We start from the raw sequence: 23,915 nt of genomic DNA, 5'->3' as shown, positions 1-23,915 counted from the left end.
TTTGAATTCTGGGGAAGGAGTGTTCAACTTTGGGGTGGCTTTAGGGGATAACAGATAAGTCTGAATTTTGAAGGAACTAAAACAAAGGGAACAGCGTGTACAAAGCAGGGTGGCCTTAGAATTGCGGCAGCATGAAGCTGAGAGTGGCGGCGACTCTCAGCTTCATGCGGGATCATGGAGGGATTTGTAAGTGGGTGAAGACACGTGGGACAGACTTCAGTTTCTGGACCCACCCAGGTCAGAATCAACTTGAGATGCTGTCAAAATTGAATAACTGAATACGGAGGTGGCCCAAGCACCTGCTTTTCATTAAGCTTCTCAAGTGATTCGCATGCAAACTAAGGTTTAAGAGCTACTTCCAAGCAAAAAACAAAACAAAACAAAAAACCCCCAAGCTTAAACAGGAACCAATGGAGGTGGGAGGGGTGGCGGGAAGAGCCGTTGAATTTCATGTGATTAAGTAAAAGAATTTCTCACTTGAGGCCTACGGAGATTGTGTTTAAGGGCAAGGTCTTGAACGACGGCTACGTTGCCTAGCCCTCCGCCATTGCCATCCTATGTAGTCCTCCAGGAAAATTGTGATTTTAGCAAAGCCTTTCATGACCCACTCCATCTTTCTCTAAAGTCCAGTACCGCTTCATTAGTATTGGAAAAAAAAAAAAAAAAAAAAAAAAACTTATATACACTTCTTAAAGTTACGTGTTTACAAAAGCTTGTTTCATCCACTCCGTTTCTATTCTTCAAGTTCCTTAAAAGCTGCGCCATTTTTTGAGTGAAAAATGTGCGTAACTTCTGATATCAGCGTAGAGAGCTGAGGGAGGGAGGGAATAAAATAAGAGGGAGGGAAGAAATAAAAAAGAATCTTGAAGTTATGAATTATTTGGGCATCAGTATTGAGGTTTATTTTTACTTGATGATGCTATATTTATGCAATAAAAACATTTGCCAACCTATTAATTCCTGGGAAAACGAACCTTTAGTCACTTTAAAAAGCACATCACTGACTTTGAAAATTAACTTCACCTTTTTCATTGGGGAAACCCTTTAAAAATTTCCAACTTGCACGAGAACTTCCCTCCCTTATTCTTCATACTCAGTCATTCATTCTAGAGATGAGTAAAATTAGGTTGCAATATCTATGCTGCCTCCAGAGTACCTCTTTCACACAGTATTTTTAGAAAATTATTTCCTTGTTTGCTCTTCAGTACCTCCACTCCTTCCTCCTGTGACCCTCCCACCATATTTACCCCTCCTACAAGACCAGATCTCCAGTAATGAAACGAGAGTTTTCCAAGCAGTTACTTAATTAACGGCATTGAGTAGACAAGTGAGGTCCCGCCCCCTAGGAGGAGCTAACACCGCGGACCGAATCAGGCGGATGGTCGATAACAAATGAACCCTCAATCTTTTCAGAGGAGGAAACACACACAAAGGCCCAATCAGAGACCGCGGCTCCAAGAGCCCAGAGGGGGCGGGGCTGGACAAGCACCACCCGCTTCCCAACCTCCCGCCGCGGCCGACTGAGCCTCGCGGGCTCCGACAGGTCCCGCCCCCTCGCCAGGCGCGGCCGCTATTGGGCGGCGAGCTCCTCGCCGAAGCCTCAGTTGCTGGGAGAGGGAGGGCGGGGGCGGGGCCTGAGGTGGGCCGGGGGAGCGATGAAGAGAAAGGCGGGGAGGCAAGGGCGGGCTGGGCGTATTCGACGAGCGCCGCGGCGGTTGGCGTAGCGGACGGGGTGCAGCCTCCCCGGTGCGAGGAACGGTCTCCGCTGACAGATCCCCTTCTTCCGGCCGCGCCACTCGGGAGGCGGATCCCCTGGGCCTGAGGAGGCTTCCCCCGCCCGGCTTGCTTTCCCTCCCTCGCTGGCGCTGCCGCGAGTCCACCGAGCGGCCTCTTGAGGAGCAGCCGCAGGAGGAGGAGGAGGTCGTCGGGGGCGGCGGGCGAAGACCGCGCTCTTGCTTCCCGGGCGGCGGCGGGGGCAGGACAATGGAGGTGGCGGTGGAGAAGGCGGCGGCGGCAGCGGCCTCGGCGGCGGCCTCCGGGGGGCCCTCGGCGGCGCCGAGCGGGGAGAACGAGGCCGAGAGTCGGCAGGGCCCGGACTCGGAGCGCGGCGGCGAGGCGGCCCGGCTCAACCTGTTGGACACTTGCGCCGTGTGCCACCAGAACATCCAGAGCCGGGCGCCCAAGCTGCTGCCCTGCCTGCACTCCTTCTGCCAGCGCTGCCTACCCGCGCCCCAGCGCTACCTCATGCTGCCCGCACCCATGCTGGGCTCCGCCGAGACCCCGCCGCCCGTCCCTGCCCCTGGCTCGCCGGTCAGCGGATCGTCGCCGTTCGCCACCCAAGGTGAGAACCGGCTGCGGCCGCGGGGGAGCCCGGGGAGAGGGCCGGGAGGGGGCGGGCGCCCTTGTTCTGCGCGACCCGCTGTCATGTCGCCGCCGCCCGGGGTGCGCGGCGGGGGAGGGGCGAGCAGGAGGGTCTGTGCTGGCGACGGTGACATGGAGGGCCCGCGCTCTGCGGCGTGCTGCGCTCGGCCAGCAACTTCCCCGGGCGCTGTGGACTTGACCGCGCCGCCGCCGCTGCTCCGCGTTCTCTACAGCCGGGCGGCCCCTGCCACCCGCACTTTTGCAGACCTCTGCGGAGTCTCCTGCAGCCGGAATCTCGGGTTCTTTGCCGGCTGCATCCAGTTAACTGCTACCCGCCCGCTGCTTCCACAAAGCTTTGTCCAGGTCCATATGATCCTGATCATCTCGTCTATACCCACGTTATTTGAGCTGGAGGGGAGAAGGGAGGGATGAAGATGAAGTGATGGTGACTTTCTTTCATGACTGATTGCAGATCGGATGTCATTTATTTCTTATCTTGCATGTTTGGGGCTCTTTACCTTAATGAGTTCCCAATTCTCTTCCCTCTCCTCTGCTGGGGACAAAGGAACCAAGAGACGTTGTTTTGTTGTGTGTCTCTTTCAAGGGTTTTAATTTTGAGACGGTGAAGAGAAATAATGCAGAGTGATTTGGGGTGCAGGGTTTCCTGGTATTTTATAGATAAAGCTGGAAGTTACTGTTCTCTTTGTGGTGTTTATTACTGTAGAATTAGACTTTTGACAGGTGTTCCCATTGCTAACTTTAACAGATTTGAAACATTTAAAGTAAGTTTAAGTGAATACAGTTTCGGGTAGAACACTTGGCAGTTTCTAAATTTTATTATTGCAAATATTTGAGCACCTCCTTTTAAAAAAATACAGTGTAACTGGAAAAGCATTTTTAATACTTTTTAGAGGGAATAGTTGATTTAGTTTGAAATAAAATGCTAATTTTACGCTACGTTAAGGGAAGTATGAAATGGATACTTTAGATTGTGGTCCGAGACTCATTTATTTAACTGCATGTTAGGCCCAGTATCCACTTGTAGGAGACAGTTTTCCATGGGTCTCCGTTTCTTCACTCTTGCCAGCACCCCTGCCAGGAAGATACTGACTGCCCTTTGTTTCTGTTTTTCACGGATATTATCTAAAGAGCAGCCTTGGATAGTGTCTTCCACCAGAGCAAAAGGCAGGGATACGTATTATCCAGTATAATAAGAATAATGTCTCCCTCTGGAGCGAAAGGGTAGGCATGCTTACTGCCCGTCTTAAAAGATTAGGATTCCCTAAGCTTAGGGTTCCTCTCCTGTAGAGAAGGAACTGCCTGTGTATATGTCAGCTGGCTCTCTTCACGTTGACCAGTGGGAATGTGGAGTTCCGAGAACTAGTGCAAAAATCTTGATGCTTTGGCTTATGCTGTTCCTGTGAGTAAAAAACAAACTGCCCTGTGTCTCTGACCCTTGAGTGTCTTCTATCACCATCCGTGAAACTGGTAAGTTTGTTAGCTTGCAAGTTGAACAAACTCTCAGATTCTTCACACTAGTTTGCTCTGAAGAGGCCCACTACTGGAAAGTTCGAACAGGTGAAAGCTTAAACCTTAGTTCTTGTTTGTTTGTTTGTTTTGAGACGGAGTGTCGCTCTTGTTGCCCAGGCTGGAGTGCAATGGTGCGATCTTGGCTCACTGCAACCTCTGCCTCCCGGGTTCAAGCGATTGCCCTGCCTCAGCCTCCCGAGTAGCTGGGATTACAGGCATGCGCCACCACGCCCGGCTAATTTCGTATTTTTTTTTTTTTTTTTTTTTTTTTGGTAGAGATGGAGTTACTCTAACAGGCTGGTCTCCAACTCCCGACTTGAGGTGATCCGCCCACCTTGGCTTCCCAAAGTGCTGGGATTACAAGTGTGAGCCACCGTACCCCGCCTGTTCTTATTACTTAGACGCATTTTAAGGTTGGTTTTTCCTTCCTCCCTGCCTACCTTCCTATCTTCCTACCTCCCGTTGTCCTTCAGGCTGGAATGCAGCACGATCTCAGCAACCTCCGCCTCCCGGGTTCAAGCGATTCTTGTGCCTCAGCCGGGCGCCACACCCGGCTAATTTGTGTGTGTTTTTTTTTTTTTTAGTAGCGATGGAGTTTTGCCATTTTGGCCTGGCTGGTCTTGTACTCCTGTGACCTCAGGTGATCCACCTGTCTTGGCCTCGCTAAATGCTGGGATTACAAGCATGAGCCACCCCGCCCGGCCTCTTCCATTTATATTTTAAATGGTTAAACAGGCTAGTAGCCAATTAAGGTCTGAATTGTGCATTATTATAGAATTATGATATATTGTTTGCCTGGCCATGACATATGGACTTGAATTAATGAGAACATGGGTCATAAAGTTAGCATCCTCAATTCTAAGACAAGTTTGGGATTCCATACTTCTCAAAATGTTCTACGGAATTACAATCTGAATATTTTTTATCTTTATGCTGTATTGTAAGCAAGAGTTCAATTGGGAGATGTTTTCGTTTTTATACTAAGAAAAAGGTTTTAACAAATTATACTTTAAAATAACCTCTAGGCCGGGCGCGGTGGCTCAAGCCTGTAATCCCAGCACTTTGGGAGGCCCAGGCGGGCAGATCACGAGGTCAGGAGATCGAGACCATCCTGGCTCACACGGTGAAACCCCGTCTCTACTAAAAAATACAAAAAACTAGCTGGGCGAGGTGGCGGGCGCCTGTAGTCCCAGCTACTCGGGAGGCTGAGGCAGGAGAATGGCGTGAACCCGGGAGGCGGAGCTTGCAGTGAGCCGAGATCCGGCCATTGCACTCCAGCCCGGGCGACAGAGCGAGACTCCGTCTCAAAAAAAAAAAAAAAAAAAAAAAAACCTCTAAAAAGGATTAAAGTTATCTTTAATAAATTAAAAATGCTATCCTGAGTCTTAGTAACTTAGGTATTTTCTCCCTTTATCTCTCCTTGCATACTTATTTTAATACTAGCTGAAGCAAAAGTTTAGACATTTCTTAACTAAATAATGGGTTCATTTGATCAAACCAGTTCTTCATTTTCCTAATGAATTTGTGAGTACGGGCATCACAAGTCAAGTAATATCTATTACAAAAGGGTTAAGTAGGTAGTTGGGATGGAAAACTGTGTGAGCCTTGGAGTAAAATGATAGGAAATGATGGGGAGTACAAGCAGGGGGGCAGACTCTTAGCTATAGCACTTTGTCATGTGAGTGCAGGGCAAGTATTGAAGCATCTTTTATTTGTTTAATGCAAATTCTGAATCTGGATTTTTGAACATAATTTTTCTGGTATTAGGTATTGTCAAGTAATTAAAAATGTGAATATTTATACACATAAATATATATACACACAGACAATTAATTTATGGGCCCATGCTATAGGCCAAACAATAGGTGTGTTGAGGCCAAATATGTTACAGTTCATACACTTTTTGGATTTCAAAAACTGGAGATTTGCAAACTTTAACACCACTAGAATCACCTAAAAAAAATTTATATTTTTAGGCCCCTCCCTCCTGAAAGTCTGATTCTACCTAGTCTGGCATAGTTACAGAATTCTAGAGTATAATACAGTTATACTCTAGAATTGTTTCTTTAACACAAGCAGTATTCTAAAACTGTTTCAGATCTAGTTTCCCTTTCTATAAAATACTTTTTGATGCTCTCTTTGTCATCCTAAATGAATTTCGTGGGGAAAAAAATCCTTCCTAACACATTTTTCTTACAAAAGTAAACATAATGTTTGAACTGTTTTAAAGGAGAAATAAAATGAAACAAATAACAACAGAAAAGTATAATTTATAAATGCTTAGATACAATTACACTGGCCACCAAGCTCCCATTGAGAACATTTGTTTTAAAACTTTGGTTTAACTGTCTTTTTTTCTCAGGCTACATGTTGGAAGGAATGAGGGTGAATGACCACAAGCTAAAATTGGATGACTCCTTCAGTCTTAACTGTCATTTTGTTAGTATGCAGTTATATCTAGGAAAGAGGCAAAACTTGAGAAAATGGATTTTCTTTTATGTACATTAAGAAAACAAACTGATCTTAGAGAAATGTTATGACATTGTGTACTATTTTGTGTTGTTAACATACTGTTCAGCTAACGAGTAGCGAACTGAGAGTTTGAGAGCAGTTTTTCCCTCTCTACCTAAAAGACAATATTGAAGAGCTATTTTTAACAAATACTGAGAACATAACTTTTGAAAGGTAGCACATTATTTGTCTAGAGAGGGTAAAATATAAGACTAAATCCCTTTTCCAAGATTTCTTTACTGACTGGCAGTATACAAGATATGTAACTATTCTGGGACTGATTTCTTGGCAAAAAGTATAAATCATCTCATGAGTGCAAGCTTTAATTGCAAAGGATTAATATTTAAGAATGATCTCTGTTACCTGTCAGTCCTATACATGGTTTATTCACCTGTTGGTAGAAATCAGTATTTTTTTAATTTGGGGCTATTATGAATAAAACTTAAAGGTATTTGTCATTTCCCTGAGTAAATAACTTAGAATTGGAGTTTCTTGTTTTTATGATAAATGTATGTTTACACTGCTTGTACTACTTTATAGTCCCTCCAGCAGTTCCCTCCAGAGTTTGTTCTCTCTCCCCAATTTGGGTATTGTCAGTCTTAAAAAAATTTTTTTTTTTTTTTTTAGACAGAGTCTCACACTCTGTCGCCCAGGCTGGAGTACAGTGGTGCGATCTCGGCTCACTGTAACCTCCGCCTCCTAGGTTCAGGCAATTCTCCTGCCTCAGCCTCCCAAGTAGCTGGGATTAACAGGCACCCGCCACTACACCTGGCTAATTCTTTTTGTATTTTTAGTAGACACAGGGTTTCACCATGTTGGCCAGGCTGGTCTTGAACTCTTGACCTCAGGTGATCCACCTGACCTCAGGTGATCCACCTGCCTTGGCCTCCCAAAGTGCTGGGATTACAGGCATGAGTCACTGTGCCCAGCCTGTTATTCTGTTAAATTTTAAATTTTAACTATTCTAGTAGGTGAGAAAAGCTATCTCATGGTTTTGGTTTTCATTTTTCTGATGAATAATGATGAGCATCTTTTCTTGTGCTTAGTAGTCATTCTTTTTTGGTGAGATTTTGGCTTATCTTTTGCAAATTTCAAAAATTAGGTCGTTTGCCTTTTTTTTTTTTGAGACAGCATCTTGCTGTGTTGCCCAGACTGGAGTGCAGTGGCGCCATCTCAGCCCGCTGCAACCTCCACCATGTTGCTCAGGCTGGTCTCTCAACTCCTGAGCTCAAGTCATCCATTCCTCTTGTCTCCCAAAGTGCCGTGATTATAGGTGTGAGCCACCACGCCTGGCTGGGAGTTTGCCTTTTTATCGAAAAGAAAAGTTCTTTATATATTCTGTATCCTGGTCCTTTGTCAGATACATGTATTACAGGTATTGACTCTGGCTTGCATGTTCATTTTCTTGGTGTCTTTTGAAGAGCTAAAGGTTTAATTTTTGATTAAATCTGCTTGGTTAGTGACTTTTGTGTCCTATCTAACAATTTTTTGCCTACCCCAAGTTTACTAAGATTTTCTCCATTTTTTTAAACCCAGAATTTTTATAGTTTTAGCTTTAAAATACAAACCTGTAATCCATTTTGTGAGTTATTTTTTATGTGAGGTTGAGGTTCATTTGTTTTAAAACTGTATGTTAAAACACTATTAAGGAGAGTGCTTTTTCATTATATTATTTTGGCATTTTTATACAAAAATCAGCCATCTGTGTGTGGTCTATCCTTTATTGATTTGTCCATTCAGCTAATACATAATGTTTTTTGATTATATTACTCTTCTCAGAAATTTTGAAATTTGACAATTTGTTCTTTTTCAAAATTGGTTTGATTTTTTGAAGTCATTTGTATTTCTTTATACATTTTAGAATCTTTCAGTTTCTACACAAAAGTCTGTCATGGTGTTGATTGGAATAACATTGAATCTAGATATCAATTTGGGTAAGGGGGAAATGTGTTTTGTTTTGTTGTTGTTGTTGTTTTTTGAGATGGAGTCTTGCTCTCTTACCAGGCTGGAGTGCAGTGGCGTGATCTCTGCTCACTGCAATCTCTGCCTCCCATGTTCAAGTGATTCTCCTGCCTTAGCCTCCTGAGTAGTTGGGACTACAGGCGCGCACCACTACGCCCAGCTAATTTTTGTGTTTTTTAGTGGAGATAGGGTTTCACCATGTTGGCCAGGATGGTCTCAATCTCTTGACTTCGTGATCCATCCGCCTCGGCCTCCCAAAATGCTGGTATTGACAGGCGTGAGCCACAGCACCCGGCCAAAATGTTCTTAACAATATTGATTCTTCCAATCTGTGAATATGTTTTATCTCTTAAATTCTGAGCACTGTTTTACGGTTTTCATTGTAGCATTCTTGTACAGTTTTTGTTTACATAGTATAAATATTAAATATTTTATAATGTTAAATGATACTGTATATATTTTTAAAATGTTCATTTCAAACTGTTGGTAGTATATTGAAATACAATTATTGGTTGTATCCCATTATCTTGCTAAATTCGATTATTAAATATAGTTTTTTTTTTTTGTTTCGAGGACTCCTTAGGATTTTCTATGTAGTCTACAGGGAGATAGCTTTACTTCTTTCTCTCTATTCTTAATAATTTATGTCTTCTTATTGCACCAGCAAGGACTCCAATACAATATTGACCAGAAGTTGAATTTCAGTATTAAATGAGAGAGGATTTCCTTGCCTTATTCCTCATCTTAGGAGGAAAACACTCAGTTGTTCACCATTAATATGTTAGCTGTTTTCTATAGATGCCCATTATCAAAATGAAGAATTTCTCTTCTATTTTTAATATGCTGAGAATTTTTATTATGAATGGGTGATGAATTTTGCCATGTACTTTTCCTGTGTCTATTGAAATGGTCATGCAATTTGTCTCCTTTTTTTGTTAATGTATGAATTGCATTGATTTTTAGATGTTAAATCAATCTTGCATTCTTGAGATATACCTCACTTGGTTTTGCTACAGGTATTTTGAAGCTTTGATGAATTGCCTGCCCTTTTTTAAGGTGAAATGTTCTTTGTTTCCTATAATGCTGTGTTATGGTCTACTTTGATATTAATGCCATTTTTAAAAATCTGTTTGTTTGAATGGTATATTTTTCCCATGCTTTTACTTCTAGCTTTTTAAAGTGCCTCTTGTAGATAGCATATAGTTGTCTTACTTTTTTATCCCAGCTTTTAATTTTTGCTTTTGCTTAATCCATTTATGTTTTATGTAATTGTTGGTATGGCAAGGTTTAAGACTGACATCTTTTTATTTGTTTTCTCTTTGTTCCTGCTTGGCCTCCAGTATCTTTGCTTCTCTCTCAATCCCTTAGCAGCTGCTCTCTGGTAAACTTCCCATGGACTTGCTCTGCACATGCTTAGTAGCCTTCAGCCAAGGACTTGGCAAAACCCTCACATAGACTACTGGCACCCTTTCTCTGTTCAGCTCCCTTCTCCCAAGTGCTTTGCCCTATATATTCCATCTGGTTCACAATCCCCAAATTTCTCTGGCTCCTTTGCTATGTTCTTCGTTGGCTGTAGGTCCATGAACCATGATCACAAGATAGTCCTCAGTTAGAGAATCAAGGTTTAGGGGACTTACTCGCCTGAGCTTCTCTTTCCTCATGGATCACAGTACTACATTGCCTTTTGTCCATTGTCTGAAAAGTTGCCTCAGGTATTTGTCCTGGTAATACACAGTAATTAATGACAGGAAAGCCTGTCTCAGTACTAGTTACTCTATCCTGGTGGAAAGTTGACATCAGAAGAATGCTTTTTAATTTCATTGTACCTTTTTAAATATACCCAAATGTGGGTAATTTGTAAACTTTCATTTTTAGGTCTCTAGATTTCTCTTTTTAATTTTTCTTCTAGAAGTTAAACTGTCACCTAGATGCACAAGTTTCTCAAATTTCTTTCTGCAATGTAACCTTGACCCCTTTCTCAAATTTTTTTGTTTTTTTTTTTGAGACAGCGTCTCATGCAGTGGCCACTGCAACCTTCACCTCCTCAGCCCAATCATTCTCCTGCCTCAGCCTCCCAAGTAGCTGGGATTACAAGCACACGCCACTATACCTTGTTAATTTTTTTGTATTTTTAGTAGAAACAGGGTTTTACCCTGTTGGCCTTGAACTGCTGACCTCAGGTGATCCACCCTCCTTAGCCTCCCAAAGTGCTGGGATTACAGGTGTGAGCTGCCACACCCTTTCTTAATTTTACTACCGCATTTTGAATGTACACTTAGACCAGTATTCTCCAAAATGGCATGACTGAATAAAATTATATTTTTTTCTATAAGGTAGTGTGGCACACCACATTATGCAATACAATATCCATTCAGGTGAGGGAAGATATTAGAACTTCTTTTCAGAAATTGAACTTTGAAGTACTTGATATATAGTTTGTCACAGTCACATGAATAAGCATGTCAAGTGGCTACATTTCACATATACTGGATGGAGTATCCTGAGAAAAGGGACTGAGGCTGCCTCAAGCCCAAATGGTATTTGTGTGAGTTAGAAAAAAAGAGTCCTCTTGACATATATAGGACCAAAGGATGTGTGCCTTAGGAAGTGGAATGTGGACCCATTTGCCTGTAAGTCCCCATTTCCCCTCAAGTCAGGCAGTCCCTTGTACTGTATAAGCTATCTAACTGTACACAGCTGTCCTAGAGGTAATGGGATTTTGATACTGCAGACTGTTGTTTCTTTTTCTCTCCTACAAGTTAGAATTTTTTTTTTTTTTTTGAGATGGAGTCTCACTCTATTGCCAGGCTGGAGTGCAGTGGCATGATCTTGGCTCACTGCAACCTCTGCCTCCTGGGTTCAAGCAATTCTCCTGCCTCAGCCTCCCAAGTAGCTGGGAGCATAGGTGCATGCCACCACACCCAGCTAGTTTTTATGTTTTTAGTAGAGATGGGGTTTCCATATTTTGGTCTGGATGGTCTCAATCTCTTGATCTTGTGATCTGCCCACCTCAGCCTCCCAAAGTGCTGAGATTACAGACATGAGCCGTCGCACCCAGCCTTTGTAGCATAATTTTTTGTATGTACTTGTATAAGTAGGTTTATGGGTTTTAATATCTGTTTTTAACTAAATGTCTGGCCATTACCAGGCCCCTGGCATAAGACCCTTAATCTGATTTCCTAGGGAAGTCCCAAATGGAGGCTGCTCACAAAAGCCCCTTAATTTCAGCAGTTTGGGAAGTCCCTAAGTTGTAGGATATAGGGCACGTGTACAATAACCATGAAAAGTGATCCCCTGTTTCAGTTAACAACAGAGACAATTCCATTTAAGTCTGTAACTTCACCAGTGTTGTATAGATGGATGTATACTTGTCATTCTTGGGACGTGAATATGCAATTAGCTGACAAGGGGATTAGCTGGCAAGGAGATCCCTGTCCTATAGAAAGCTGTAGCTGTTATTGTCTCATTTTGTGTTTCATTTTATCAGTGTGTGGAGTTGATGGAACTTTAATTTTTCACCAGCTTTAAATTATTGGAATCTTTGAAGTGTTATTTTCAGTTATGATAAAGATAGTATTGCTTTGCAGGTACAACAGCATTAAAGTGGCAGAGCTAGCACTTTATAGGCTCTTATCAGTTTTATTGTGAGGTTAACAACTGATTAACCAGATCTAACAAGAAGTGGGCCTAAAAATTCAAAATTAATAAGATTACTCTTTGAAATTGACTGACATCCTCCATTACAAATGATGGACCATGCATTAAGTGTATACTGCATCTGAAAGCATTAGTTGACCATAGTGTGAAGCTATCTTGATTAGCAAAACATTTAAAAATATTTATTTCATCTTGATTTCATTCCTCATGTTTTATGCTTATATGATATATGTATAGGATGTACTAGCACTATAGTATGTGTACAATACATGTTCAAATATTTGTGTCTAAAATAACATAAACATAACTTATCTGAATTGCCTCAATATTTTTGCTTTTCATGTGGTCTTTCAAAACCTTTTCAAATGCCATATCTTCTTTGACATTATGAAACCACCTTCTCAAAAACTTCTGATTTTTTTCTAATATAAATAATCTATAGTTTCTCATCTCATAGTGTAATACATTTATTTATTTTTACTTTATTTATTTATATGTTTTGAGACAGAGTCTCACTCTGTCGTCCAGCCTGGAGTGCAATGGTGCAGTCTTGGCTCACTGCAACCTCTGCCTCCTGGGTTCAAGTGATTCTCATGCCTCAGCCTCCGCAACAGCTGGGATTACAGGTGTGCGCCACTACACTTGGATAATTTTTGTATTTTTAGTAGAGATGGGGTTTCACCATGATGGCCAGGCTGGTCTCAAACTCCTCACCTCAGGTGATCCTCCTGCCTCAGCCTCTCAAAGTGCTGGGATTACAGGCATGAGCCACCACGCCCGGCCTGGTATAGTACATTTAAAAGAAAAATGTCTGCCTGGCGCAGTGGCTCAAGCCTGTAATCCCAGCACTTTGGGAGGCCGAGACGGGCGGATCACGAGGTCAGGAGATCGAGACCATCCTGGCTAACACGGTGAAACCCCGTCTCTACTAAAAATACAAAAACTAGCCGGGCGAGGTGGCGGGCGCCTGTAGTCCCAGCTACTCAGGAGGCTGAGGCGGGAGAATGGCGTAAACCCGGGAGGCGGAGCTTGCAGTGAGCTGAGATCCGGCCACTGCACTCCAGTCCGGGCAACAGAGGAGACTCCGCCTCAAAAAAAAAAAAAAGAAAAAAAAAGAAAAATGTCTTCTATAGGAATTAGGAATCCTGACTACCAGATCTTTATTTTGTTTTGATTATGGGTGAAGAGTCTCCCTGGTATCTCTTACCACAGGCAGCAGTGTTTTACAGGGTCATGCTCCTCCTGCAAGGGCAAGTAAGAGAAGACTAAAAAAAGAAAAAAAACCAGCCATGGAAAAGCATATAGGTGGAGAGATAGATAGTGGAAGCCAGATAGGTTGAACAATGAGAGGGAGATGAAGAGACATAGTTGGAAAGTTGAGACAACTCTGACGTGGGGAGGAAAGGGATAAGGTAATACTTAAGGGGAGAAAAAAAAAATAAGTTGAGGAAGATTTCTTTCTTTTTTTTTATATAAATCGGAGAGGCTTAAACACATTTAAATGGACATGGAAAGGATCCACGAGAACTATGGAATATACAAAAAGAAAAAAAATTGCTGCGGCTTCTGAGAAAGCAGAACGGCATTGATGTAAGGCACGGGTAGAGATGGGTGACTCTCGATAGGAGACACACTTTATCTTGTGAACAGGAGAGAAGGTAAGAATAGGTGTTAAATACAGGTGTGTGTGTCCTCAAAATGGATGGAATTTCTGTATTCTGAGCCCCCCACTGATTTCTCCCTTAAATAGAAAGTGAGGTCATCTGCTGAGAATGAGAGGGTAACAGGAGTGGAATAAGGTTGAGAAGGGAGTTTTGAAGTTGACCAATAAAATGTAGTGTTAGTGCAGGTTGTGTTGAGGCTTGTTTGCTGCTAGAGACCATGAATTAACAGCGATACCTGTCTGTCTTCTTATAGTGCTATCTAGTGCCTCTTTGAAGCAGGGTGTTTCAGGGCAGTGCTACTCAAGGCATGATCCACAACCTATTAGGGTCTGAAACAAGATAAGGAGCTTGCCACAGAATGTTAACCAGTGTACTGCTTCCTTCCTCCAGCTGAACTAAATGTCAGCTGAACTAAATGATCTTGGTTGGTTTACATTCTGACACAAGCTCGTAAATTTTTTTTTTTTTTTTTTTTTTTAGTAGAAACAGGGTCTCATTTTGTTAGGTTGAACTCCTGGACTCAAGCAGTCCTCCTGCCTCAGCCTCTCCCATTCAGTCCCTTACAATGGTTAATAATTGCTTATGTTGGCTGGGTGCATTGGCTCACACCTATAATCCCAACACTTTGGGAGGCTGAGGCGGGCGGGTCACCTGAGGTCGGGAGTTTGAGACTAGCCTGGCCAAGGTGGTAAAACCCCATCTCTACTAAAATTACAAAAATTAACTAGGCGTGGTGGCATGTGCCTGTAGTCCCAGCTACTTGGGAGGCTGAGGCAGGAGAATTGCTTGAACCCAGGAGGCGGAGGCTGCAGTTAGCCTAGATCGTGCCACTGTACTCCAGCCTGGGCAACCGAGCGAGACTCTGTCTCAAAAACATGATAATAATAATTCCTTATGTTAAACTTCATTTCAAATTAATGTGTGGTTTCTCTCTACTTACTGTGTGCAGACTGATGCGTCATTTTGGGCAACAGTGATTTGTCTTTTTCAGTGCCTTACATTGAGAAACACATGATTGTCATTCTGTCCTGTTGTTAGTGTTAGCCTTGATCACTTGTTTAAGGTGGTGACTGCCAGATTTCTCCACTCTAAAGATATCTCCTCCTCTCCTTTTGTAATTAACAAATAACCTTTTAGGAGATACTTTGGAGTCTGTGTGAATATTCTGTTCCGAGAAAACTTAGATTGGCATCCACTGATTCTTGCCTTTATCAGCTATTACTGTGATAGTACAAAATGGTTTTCCTGTCACTCTATACTTACTAGTTGATAGTCTACTGTATGGATAACCATTTTCTTTTCCATTTATCTATCATGGGCTTATGAAATATTTTAGTCAGTATGTTATATCCTTTATTTCTTTTGACAATCAAATTGCCCTAATTTGGACAATAGAAACCTCTTAAAGTTGACAATCACGGCTCACTACAGCCTTAACCTTCCAGGCCTGAGCTGTCCTCCCACCTCAGCCTCCCAAGTAGCTGGCACCACAGGAATCTACCACCATACCTGGCGAATTTTTATTTTTATTGTAGAGACAGGGTCTCCCTACATTGTTCAATCTGGTCTCGAACTTCTGAGCTCAAGTGATCCTCCTGCCTTGGCCTCCCAAAGTGCTAGGATTATAGGCATGAGCCACGGCACCCAGTTGAGCACTTTCTTATTTCCTGACAAAAAATAATTTCTAGATTTATCTTGTACTTTTTCTATGCCGGCTCTCCAAGGAGCCCCAGTTCCTTATTTTGGTGAAATCCAGTTTATCTTTTATGGATTATTCTTTTGTGCCATATTTAAGAAATCTTTGTCTAACACAGGTATTTTATCCTGTTTTCTTCTTGGAAGTCCCATAGTTTTGAGGTTTACATTTAGATCTATGATCCATTTTGAGTTAATGTTGGTATGTGGTATGAGATATGATCTAAGTTCATTTTATATATGGATATGCAGTTTTTCTAGCATTGTTGGTAAGAGGACTCTCCTTTCTCCACTGCATTGTCTTTGTCAAAAATCAGTTGTCCATGCATGTTTGTATTTATTTCTGGACTCTCTTCTGTTTCATTGGTCTTTTTGTTTATCTTTACACTAATGTCGTGCTGTTGAGTCTGTATTAAAGTCAAGAGATCTTATGTCAGGAAAACAATAGGGAAGATGTTCTGCAGGGAATCCTTGTGTCTAACTGTAGAACTAAATTTAATGACAGAGAAAAGGGGTGACAAAGTAGTATGTACTTGTTATATGCCCCAACAATGTAGATATAATACAGTTATTCAAGAGTATAAGGGTTAATTATTTATGTGAATACTTCCTGAGGAAGCTGTTAGAGAATTAAGTTTCAGACAGCCAAGAAATGGTTTAATAGGCTCATTGATTGATTGCCTTATAAAACTTAACCAGGGCATCAAGGGATATTATTACTTTAAATAGATGCTGTGTGTTGTGGTGTAGGAATGGTGAAGGGGAAGAAGGGAGCTAATTTTCTATGTTGCTCATACTAGGGAATCAAAAGACAGTATCTAACAAAGAGAGGACTTAAGGATATTATATAAAGATAACCATTAGGACAAAAGCCCAAACCTTTCTAGATAACACAAGAAGTATTGGCAGGGCGAGGGAGGTGGTGGGAAGGGTGCAGAAAGGAGAGCAAAATAAACAAATACAGTGAAATTATATATTCTCACTGTGACAGATTTGAGACCATAAAGTGATATTAGTAAATGGGCTTAACTGACCTATTAAGAGAAAAAATATTTTTAGGTTAACATAGCAAAATCCAACTCTGTGGTTTTGTTTTTTTTTGTTGCTGTTTTGAGACTGAGTCTTACTCTCTTGCCCTGGCTAGAGTGCGCTGGTGTGATCTCACTGCAACCTCCAGGGTGCAGGCGATTCTCCTGCCTCAGCCTCCCAAGCAGCTGGTACTACAGGAGAGATGCACCATACCCAGCTAATTTTGGTATTCTTGGTAGAGATGACGTTTTGCCATGTTGGCCAGGCTGGTCTCAAATACCTAGCCTCAAGTGATCCACCCGCCTCAGCATCCCAAAGTGTTGGAATTACAGGTATGAGCCACTGCACCTAGCCCAGATCTGTGTTTTATATAAAAGATACATCTGCAAAATCAAAAAACTCAGAGATTAAGAGGTTGGGCAAAGATAGGCCAGACAAATATAATAAAAAGGGGTTATTATAGTCATTTTACACAAGGTAAAATTCAGGCCATAAATCATTAAAGAGGTAGGACACATTATAATGCTACAAGGTGCAGTCTGTAATGAAGATACGTTATTGGGTACATGGATATTCGTGACAACTTTCATTTAAAAAAAAAAAAAGCTTCAGGAGAGTCATTAGGACTTAGGAACATATTAATAATAGAAGACCTAAAATCCATCTCAGTTCAAGATAGATCAACTGGACAAAAACTTCAGTAAGCCTATTGAGGACCTAAATAACACAACTGAAAGGTAGATCTTAGGGTCATCTATTGCATATAAGAGAATATACATTTTTGTTAATGCAGATGGGATGCTCATGAAAGATGATTATTGAGGTACAAAGAAAACTCTTAAAAATTTCTCCCAGGCCAGGTGCAGTGTCTCACGTCTGTAATCCCAGCACTTTGGGAGGCCAAGGCGGGTGGATCATGAGGTCAGGAGTTCCAGACCAGCCTGACCAACATGGTGAAACCCTGTCTCTACTAAAAATACAGAAATTAGCTGGGGTGTGGTGATGCGTGCCTGTAATCCCAGCTACTCAGGGGGCTGAGGCAGGAGAATTGCTTGAACCTGGGAGGCAGAGGTTGCAGTGAGCTGAGATTGCACCACTGCACTCCAGCCTGGGCGACAGAGCAAGACTCCGCCTCAAAAAAAAAAAAAAAATTCCCCCCAAATAGGTATAGCATTATACTTTGGCATTATACTTTTTGGGTGAAACTGAGGAAAGGAAGATAATCCATTATATTGCCGGTGGGAATGCAGAATGCTAAAATTGGAAGGGAATTTGGCAATATCTAGTAAAATGCAAATGCATTTCCTCATTGACCTGGCAATTTCCACTTCTAGGAATGTATCTCAGAGATACAAATGCAAAAGAATAAAGTGAGGCGTGCACAGGGTTATTTGTTTGTAGTACTGTTGATAGTAATGAAAGATTGATATGACCACCAATAAATGACTGGTGGAATAAACTATGGTATATCACTGCGCAGATATAAAAAAGGAATGAAAAAGATATGTGTACTGCTGTGGAGTGAATTCCATGATGTATTAAGTAGAAATCAAGGTGCAGAAGAATGCATATTATGTGCTACCCTTTGTGTGTCTGTGTGTGTGTGTGTGTTTCTTAGCTCTATCCACTAAAAGGATCTAAAGCAACAGTATCTCCATGACAATAAGAAAGAGAAAGAGAAAATATGTGCTTATATTTACAAATAAACAACGGAGGCCAGGCATGGTGGCTCGCAGCTGTAATCCTACACTTTGGGAGGCAGAGACAGAGGTTGCAGTGAGCAGAATCCCTTGAATCCAAGAGGCAGAGGTTGCAGTGAGCAGAGATCAGGCCACTGCACTCCAGCCTGGGAGACAAACAGAGACTCCATCTCAAAAAAACAAACAACAGAAGAATAAATAACTAAAAATGACTGCTAGTGGGGCCAAAAAAATTGGGAAGGAATTAGAGAGGAAAATTAGACCTCTGTAAATGTAACAGTATTGACTTTGGAACTATGTAAACGTTTTGTGTAACTAAACAAATATAAGTAACTTTCCCGGCTTCCCCAGCAAACAAGACAAATGAACATTGTTGTGTATCAACCAGGTAGTTTTACCTACATAGTAAAGGATTTTTGAAACTGATTTTAAAATCACAATATTGATTGTGCATTCCTAGTATGCTATATTGTAAGCACAAAAAAAACTTAACATTGCATTCAGTGTTGTGTTTTTAGTGGTTTTGTTGGTATTTTGAAACTATTCAGATTTCATGTGACATAAAGCAAACAGATACTTGTGGTAATATCATTAGGCATAGGAATTCCCAGGATAATGATGAAGGAAAGCTCCAGGATGGCATCTTGCAGCAAGCTTGAAAAGGTTTGGAGCTGGGAGAAGGACTTCATATTTCGGAGAAGGATACATTTCAGGGCACAAATGTAAAACTCTTTGATTAGCTGATATATTTGAACATACTGAAAAGGGTTTGCAGTTCTGTTGGCAAGTTTGCTGCTGATTTAGTGATAAATCCTTAAAAACTAAACAGATTTTTAAAATGCAGGCAATTGATAATTCGAGAATGAAATTGCTTGAGAAAGGAAATGTACTATACTCTGCAGCTCAGTTGTGAATATTATTAAATGTTCATAATATCTAAATATGTGTTTGTTTCATTTATCAGATTTTCAACTAAAATTATAAATTTGTTGGAAAACTAATAGAAATAAATATCAGGAGGATAAGGAGGGAAAGATTTTTGGATGGGGGCTTATCTACATTTTCCACTGTAAGGCGGGACAGGTAATTCTTGTGGTTTATAAATCTTGGAATGTTGTAATTTAAAAAGAAGTTGGTTTATGTACTAGCATAATTACAGGAAACTGAGAAGTATATTGATTAATATTATAGGTCAAGGTAAGTTATTTTGGTCTGGGCATGGTGGTTCATGCCTGTAATCCCAGCACTCCGGGAGGCTGAGGCAGGAGGATCGCTTGAGGCTAGGAGTTCAAGACAGCCTGAGCAGCATAGCAAAACCCCTGTCTTTTTATTTATTTATTTATTTATTTATTTATTTATTTATTTATTTATTTTGAGGCACCGTCTTACTCTGTGGCCCAGGCTAGAGTGCAGTAGTGCAAACACAGCTTACTTCAGACTTTATCCCCTGGGCTGAAGTGATCCTCCTACCTCAGCCTCTTGAGTAGCTGGGCTGGGACTACAGGTGCATGCCACCACACTCGTCTAGTTTTTGTTTATTTTAGAAGTCAGGGATTCATGAATGAGCAGTATCAGTTGAGCAAGTGGCTCAGTGCTCCACAGAAGGGGTAGGAGAGGGAAACTTTGATAAGGTGTTCTTGACATCAAGATAGTAGAAAGTACCTAGTTAGAGACTAGTTGACAGTTTCTGATTCATAAAGTCACTGGAGGTTAGTTGGTTTCTGATTAGTTAAGCTTAAGTTCACCTTGAGTTTGGTTTCTTTTTGCTTAAGTAGGAACCTGAGTGCTGTGGCCATCTCAGCATAGTGGCCTCCCAATTCATTATTTTAATAGGGATTAAAAAGACTAAAAGTTAAGGCTCCATCCTTGACTTTTTAAAAAATCGAACCTTCCCTTAATAAATTCAATCAATTCTCCTTTCTACATCACAGAAATCTGTTGCCTTCTTTTTTTCTTCCTTAGTTCAGGCCGTCTTTATTTCCTAAGACCATTTCAGCTGCTTCCTAATTGTCCTTCCTACCTCTTAGGGTGCCTTCTCATTTTTGTTGAAGAGGTCTCCCCACCATGAACTGAAAACTTTAGGATGCTTAAGCTTTTCAAAAAGTGTGAGGGAAATACATGTACAGTTAACAAATTAAGTGAATAATTATGTAACCACCACTTAGATCAAGAAACACACATTGCCAGTAATCCCAAAAGTTCCTTGTCTGCTACATTTTTATCACCCCTTCCCTCTCCCTTAGAAGGTAACCGGTTGTCCACCCTTTTCTTCTTTTTGACAGGGTCTTGCTTTGTTGCCTAGGCCAGAGTGTAGTGGTGCAGTCATGGCTCACTGCAGCCTTTATCTCCTGGGTTCAAATGATCCTCCAGCTGTAGCCTCCTGAGTAGCTAGGACTATGGGTGTGTGCCAATATGCCTGAATGAGACGGAGTTTTGCTCTTGTTACCCAGGCTGAAGTGCAATGTCGCGATCTCGGCTCACTGCAATCTCCACCTCCCGGGTTCAAGTGATTCTCCTGCCTCAGCCTCCCAAATAGTTGGGATAAAAGTCATGTGTCACCACGCCTGGCTAATTTTGTATTTTTCAGTAGAGACCGGGTTTCTCCATGTTGGTCAGGCTGGTCTCGAACTCCCGATCTCAGGTGATCTGCCTGCCTCGGCCTCACAAAGTGCTGGGATTACAGGCATGCCACCACGCCTGGCATTTTTTATTTTATTTTGATTTATTTTATTTATTGTTTTTGAGACAGAGAGTTTTGCTCTTGTTGCCCAGGCTGGAGTGCAATGGTGCAATCTCAGCTCACTACAACTTCCACCCCCCGACTTTGAGCGATTCTCCAACCTCAGTCTTCCAAGTAGCTGGGATTACAGGCACGCGTCAACACGTCCGGCTAATTTTTGTATTTTTAGTAGAGACAGGGTTTTGCCATGTTGGCCAGGCTGGTCTTGAACTCCTGACTCAGGTGATCCACCTGCTTTGGCCTTCCAAAATGCTGGGATTACAGGAGTGAGCCACCCTGCCTGGGGCATGATTAAGTTCTTAAATTTTTTTTTGTAGTGATGAGGTCTCATCGTGTTACCCAGGCTGGTCTTGAACTCCTGAGTTCAAGCAATCCTACCACCTCAGTCTCCCAAAGTGCTGGGATTACAGGCATGAGGCACTGCACTTGGCCTGCCCCACTTTTATGTTAACAATTCCTTCATTTACTTTATGGTAAATGCTGTAACCTAGCTTTGTCTGTTTTGGGACTTTGTGTGAAAGGAATGGTGCTGGTGTATTTTATTTCTTCCTATCTTCATTTAACATTGAAGGCGTCATCCATGTTGTTGCATATAGCTATAGTTTATTCACTTTTAATGCTATGTAGCATATAGCTATAGTTTATTAACTTTTAATGCTATGTAGTATATAGCTATATTTTAATGCTATGTAATACTTTGCACAAATATGCCACAATTAATTTTTCCATTCTGTTGTTGCTGTGTATTGGAAATGTTGCTTGTTTTTTGCTCTTTTTAGAGCAATGAAGCTATTAACATTCTTGTTAGTATTTCCTGCTGTTTATATATGTGAGTCCTGAGGTTTTGGTGGGATTTTTTTGTTTTTTTTAATACACCATAAAGCAGAATTCCTGATCATAGAGAAGATGAACGCTCAAGTTAACTTTTACCGACTCTCATATACCCACCAGCAGTTCATGTATGTTCCTGCTGGCTGAGATGTAGATATTCACTAACATTTTGCATTATCAGTCTTTTTATTTTTTGGCAATCTTGTGGGTGTTTCCTGTTAACTTATTGGGATCTGAGAAGCTTTTCCTAAGTACCACTTAGGTTGAGCACTTTTCATATCCATCATTTGGATTTCAGCTATTGTGAAGCACTTGTTTGAATCTCTTCCTATTTTTTCTTTTTGTTGGGTTATTTAAACTTTTTTTTTTTCATTTTTTAAAATGTTATTATTTTTAAGACAGAGTTTCGCTCTTGTTGCCCAGGCTGGAGTGCAATGGCGCAATCTCGGCTCACTGCAACCTCTGACTCCCAGGTTCAAGCGATTCTCCTGCCTCAGCCTCCACGCCCGGCTAATTTTGTATTTTTAGTAGAGATGGGGTTTCTCCATGTTGGTCAGGCTGGTCTCAAACTCCCAACCTCAGGTGATCCACCTGCCTTGGCCTCCCAAGTTATTATTATTGTTTTATGAGACTTGATCTTGCTGTGTTGTCCAGGCTGGTCTCAAGCTCCTGGGCTCAAGCAATCCTTCTGCCTCAGCCTCCGAAATATCTGGGATGACAAGTATGTGCCACCATGTCTGGCTGTTTTAATTTTAATAGGACTTATTTTATATTCTCGCTATCTTCTTCCATTCTATTTGCCTTTTTTATAGGGTCCTTTAGTTTTTGAATTTGAATTTTTGAATTGTATGAATCTCTGTGGTAAGTACTCTCGTTTTAAGAACCTTTCTGAGCCAGGCACGGTAGGTAGCTCACACCTGTAATCCCAGTACTGTGGGAGGATCACTTGAGCCCAGGAGTTTGAGACTAGTGTGGGCAACATAGGAAGACCTTGTCTCAAAAAAATAAACAAACAAACAACAAAAAAAATAAACGAGCTAGGCGTGGTGGCACAAGCCTGTGATCCCAACTACTTGAGAGGCTAATGTGGGAGGATTGCTTGGACCCAAGAGGACCCAGGGCTGCAATGAGCCTTGATCGTACCACAGCACTCCAGCCTGAGTAACAGAGCAAGACCCTGTCTCCAAAAAAAAAAAAAAAAAAAAAAAAAAAATTCTTTTACAAGCTCTATAGTTTTTCCTTCACATTTGGGTTTTCGTTTCATCTGCAGTTGATTTGTATGTATGGTGAGGTTGCAGTCCAGTTTCACTTTTTACCTGCTGTCCAGGCCCCATTAGTGGAAAACAGTACCATTCTTTTCCCAGTGCTCTACACCGCCATGCTTCTGTGCTTATAAATTATGTATGCGTGAGTCTCTTTCTTTCTTAGTAGTCTGATTTTCTCAGGCAGTTTTGATCTGTTGATTTATTTGTTACTGCCTGCACTAGGGCCACACTTTTTTTTTCCTTTTAGAGAAAGGGTCTTGCTATGTTGCCCAATTTGGTCTTGTACTCCTGATCTCAAGCTGTCTTCCTGTCTTGGTTGGTCTTGGGATTACAGGCATGAACCTCTGCCTGGCCCACATTCTCTTTACAATAGTTTTTGATAGCTGGCAAAGCAAGTCCTTATGTAACCCCTCACCAATACCTGTAATTATTTTTTGGAGGCATCTTCTAATTATTTTTTAGCTAGTTGAATTATCCCATAAGAATCCACGTATCAGGTTTCACAAAAAACTTGATAGGCTATTAATTGGGATTATGAGAAATTGATAAATCAGTTTGGGGAGAATATTATTATGCTTCTTAATTTTTTTCCTTTAAGTCAGATGGGTAGCGTGCTAGCATCCTAACAAAGTTTGAAGGAGGCACATTGCACACATGTGCCTGAAAACCTGATCATTATTCTTATGAACCACAAAATGATCTTATGCTTTCTTCAGCGACTTTTTTTTTTTTTTTTTTTTTTTTGAGACGGAGTCTTGCTCTGTCGCCCAGGCTGGAATGCAATGGCCGGATCTCAGCTCACTGCAAGCTCCGCCTCCCAGGTTCACGCCATTCTCCTGCCTCAGCCTCCCGAGCAGCTGGGACTACAGGCGCCCGCCACCATGCCCGGCTAATTTTTTTGCATTTTTTAGTAGAGACGGGGTTTCACCGTGTTAGCCAGGATGGTCTCGATCACCTGACCTCGTGATCC

The 23,915-nt window shown here is 41.7% G+C and overlaps 1 protein-coding gene and 1 non-coding gene across 3 annotated transcripts in view; one reads left to right on the top strand and one right to left on the bottom strand.

Annotated features, from left to right (window-relative positions):
* The first annotated feature begins 1,641 nt into the window (after positions 1-1,641).
* TRIM24 (tripartite motif containing 24) overlaps positions 1,642-23,915 on the top strand; it is a 127,353-nt gene continuing 105,079 nt past the window's right edge. For both annotated transcript variants that reach the window (XM_010356312.2, XM_010356311.2), the window contains exon 1: positions 1,642-2,341. In XM_010356312.2, coding sequence (XP_010354614.1) covers positions 1,984-2,341 — 358 coding nt within the window. In that variant the 5' untranslated portion in view covers positions 1,642-1,983. The remainder of the gene's footprint in view (positions 2,342-23,915) is intronic.
* LOC115898507 lies at positions 23,542-23,645 on the bottom strand. The gene has a single exon (XR_004058232.1). It is a non-coding gene; the product is annotated as a small nucleolar RNA U13 (small nucleolar RNA).

This window comes from Rhinopithecus roxellana, chromosome 6 (assembly GCF_007565055.1).
Source record: "Rhinopithecus roxellana isolate Shanxi Qingling chromosome 6, ASM756505v1, whole genome shotgun sequence".
Lineage (NCBI taxonomy): Eukaryota > Metazoa > Chordata > Mammalia > Primates > Cercopithecidae > Rhinopithecus > Rhinopithecus roxellana.
This window is presented reverse-complemented; position numbering and strand designations above follow the sequence as displayed.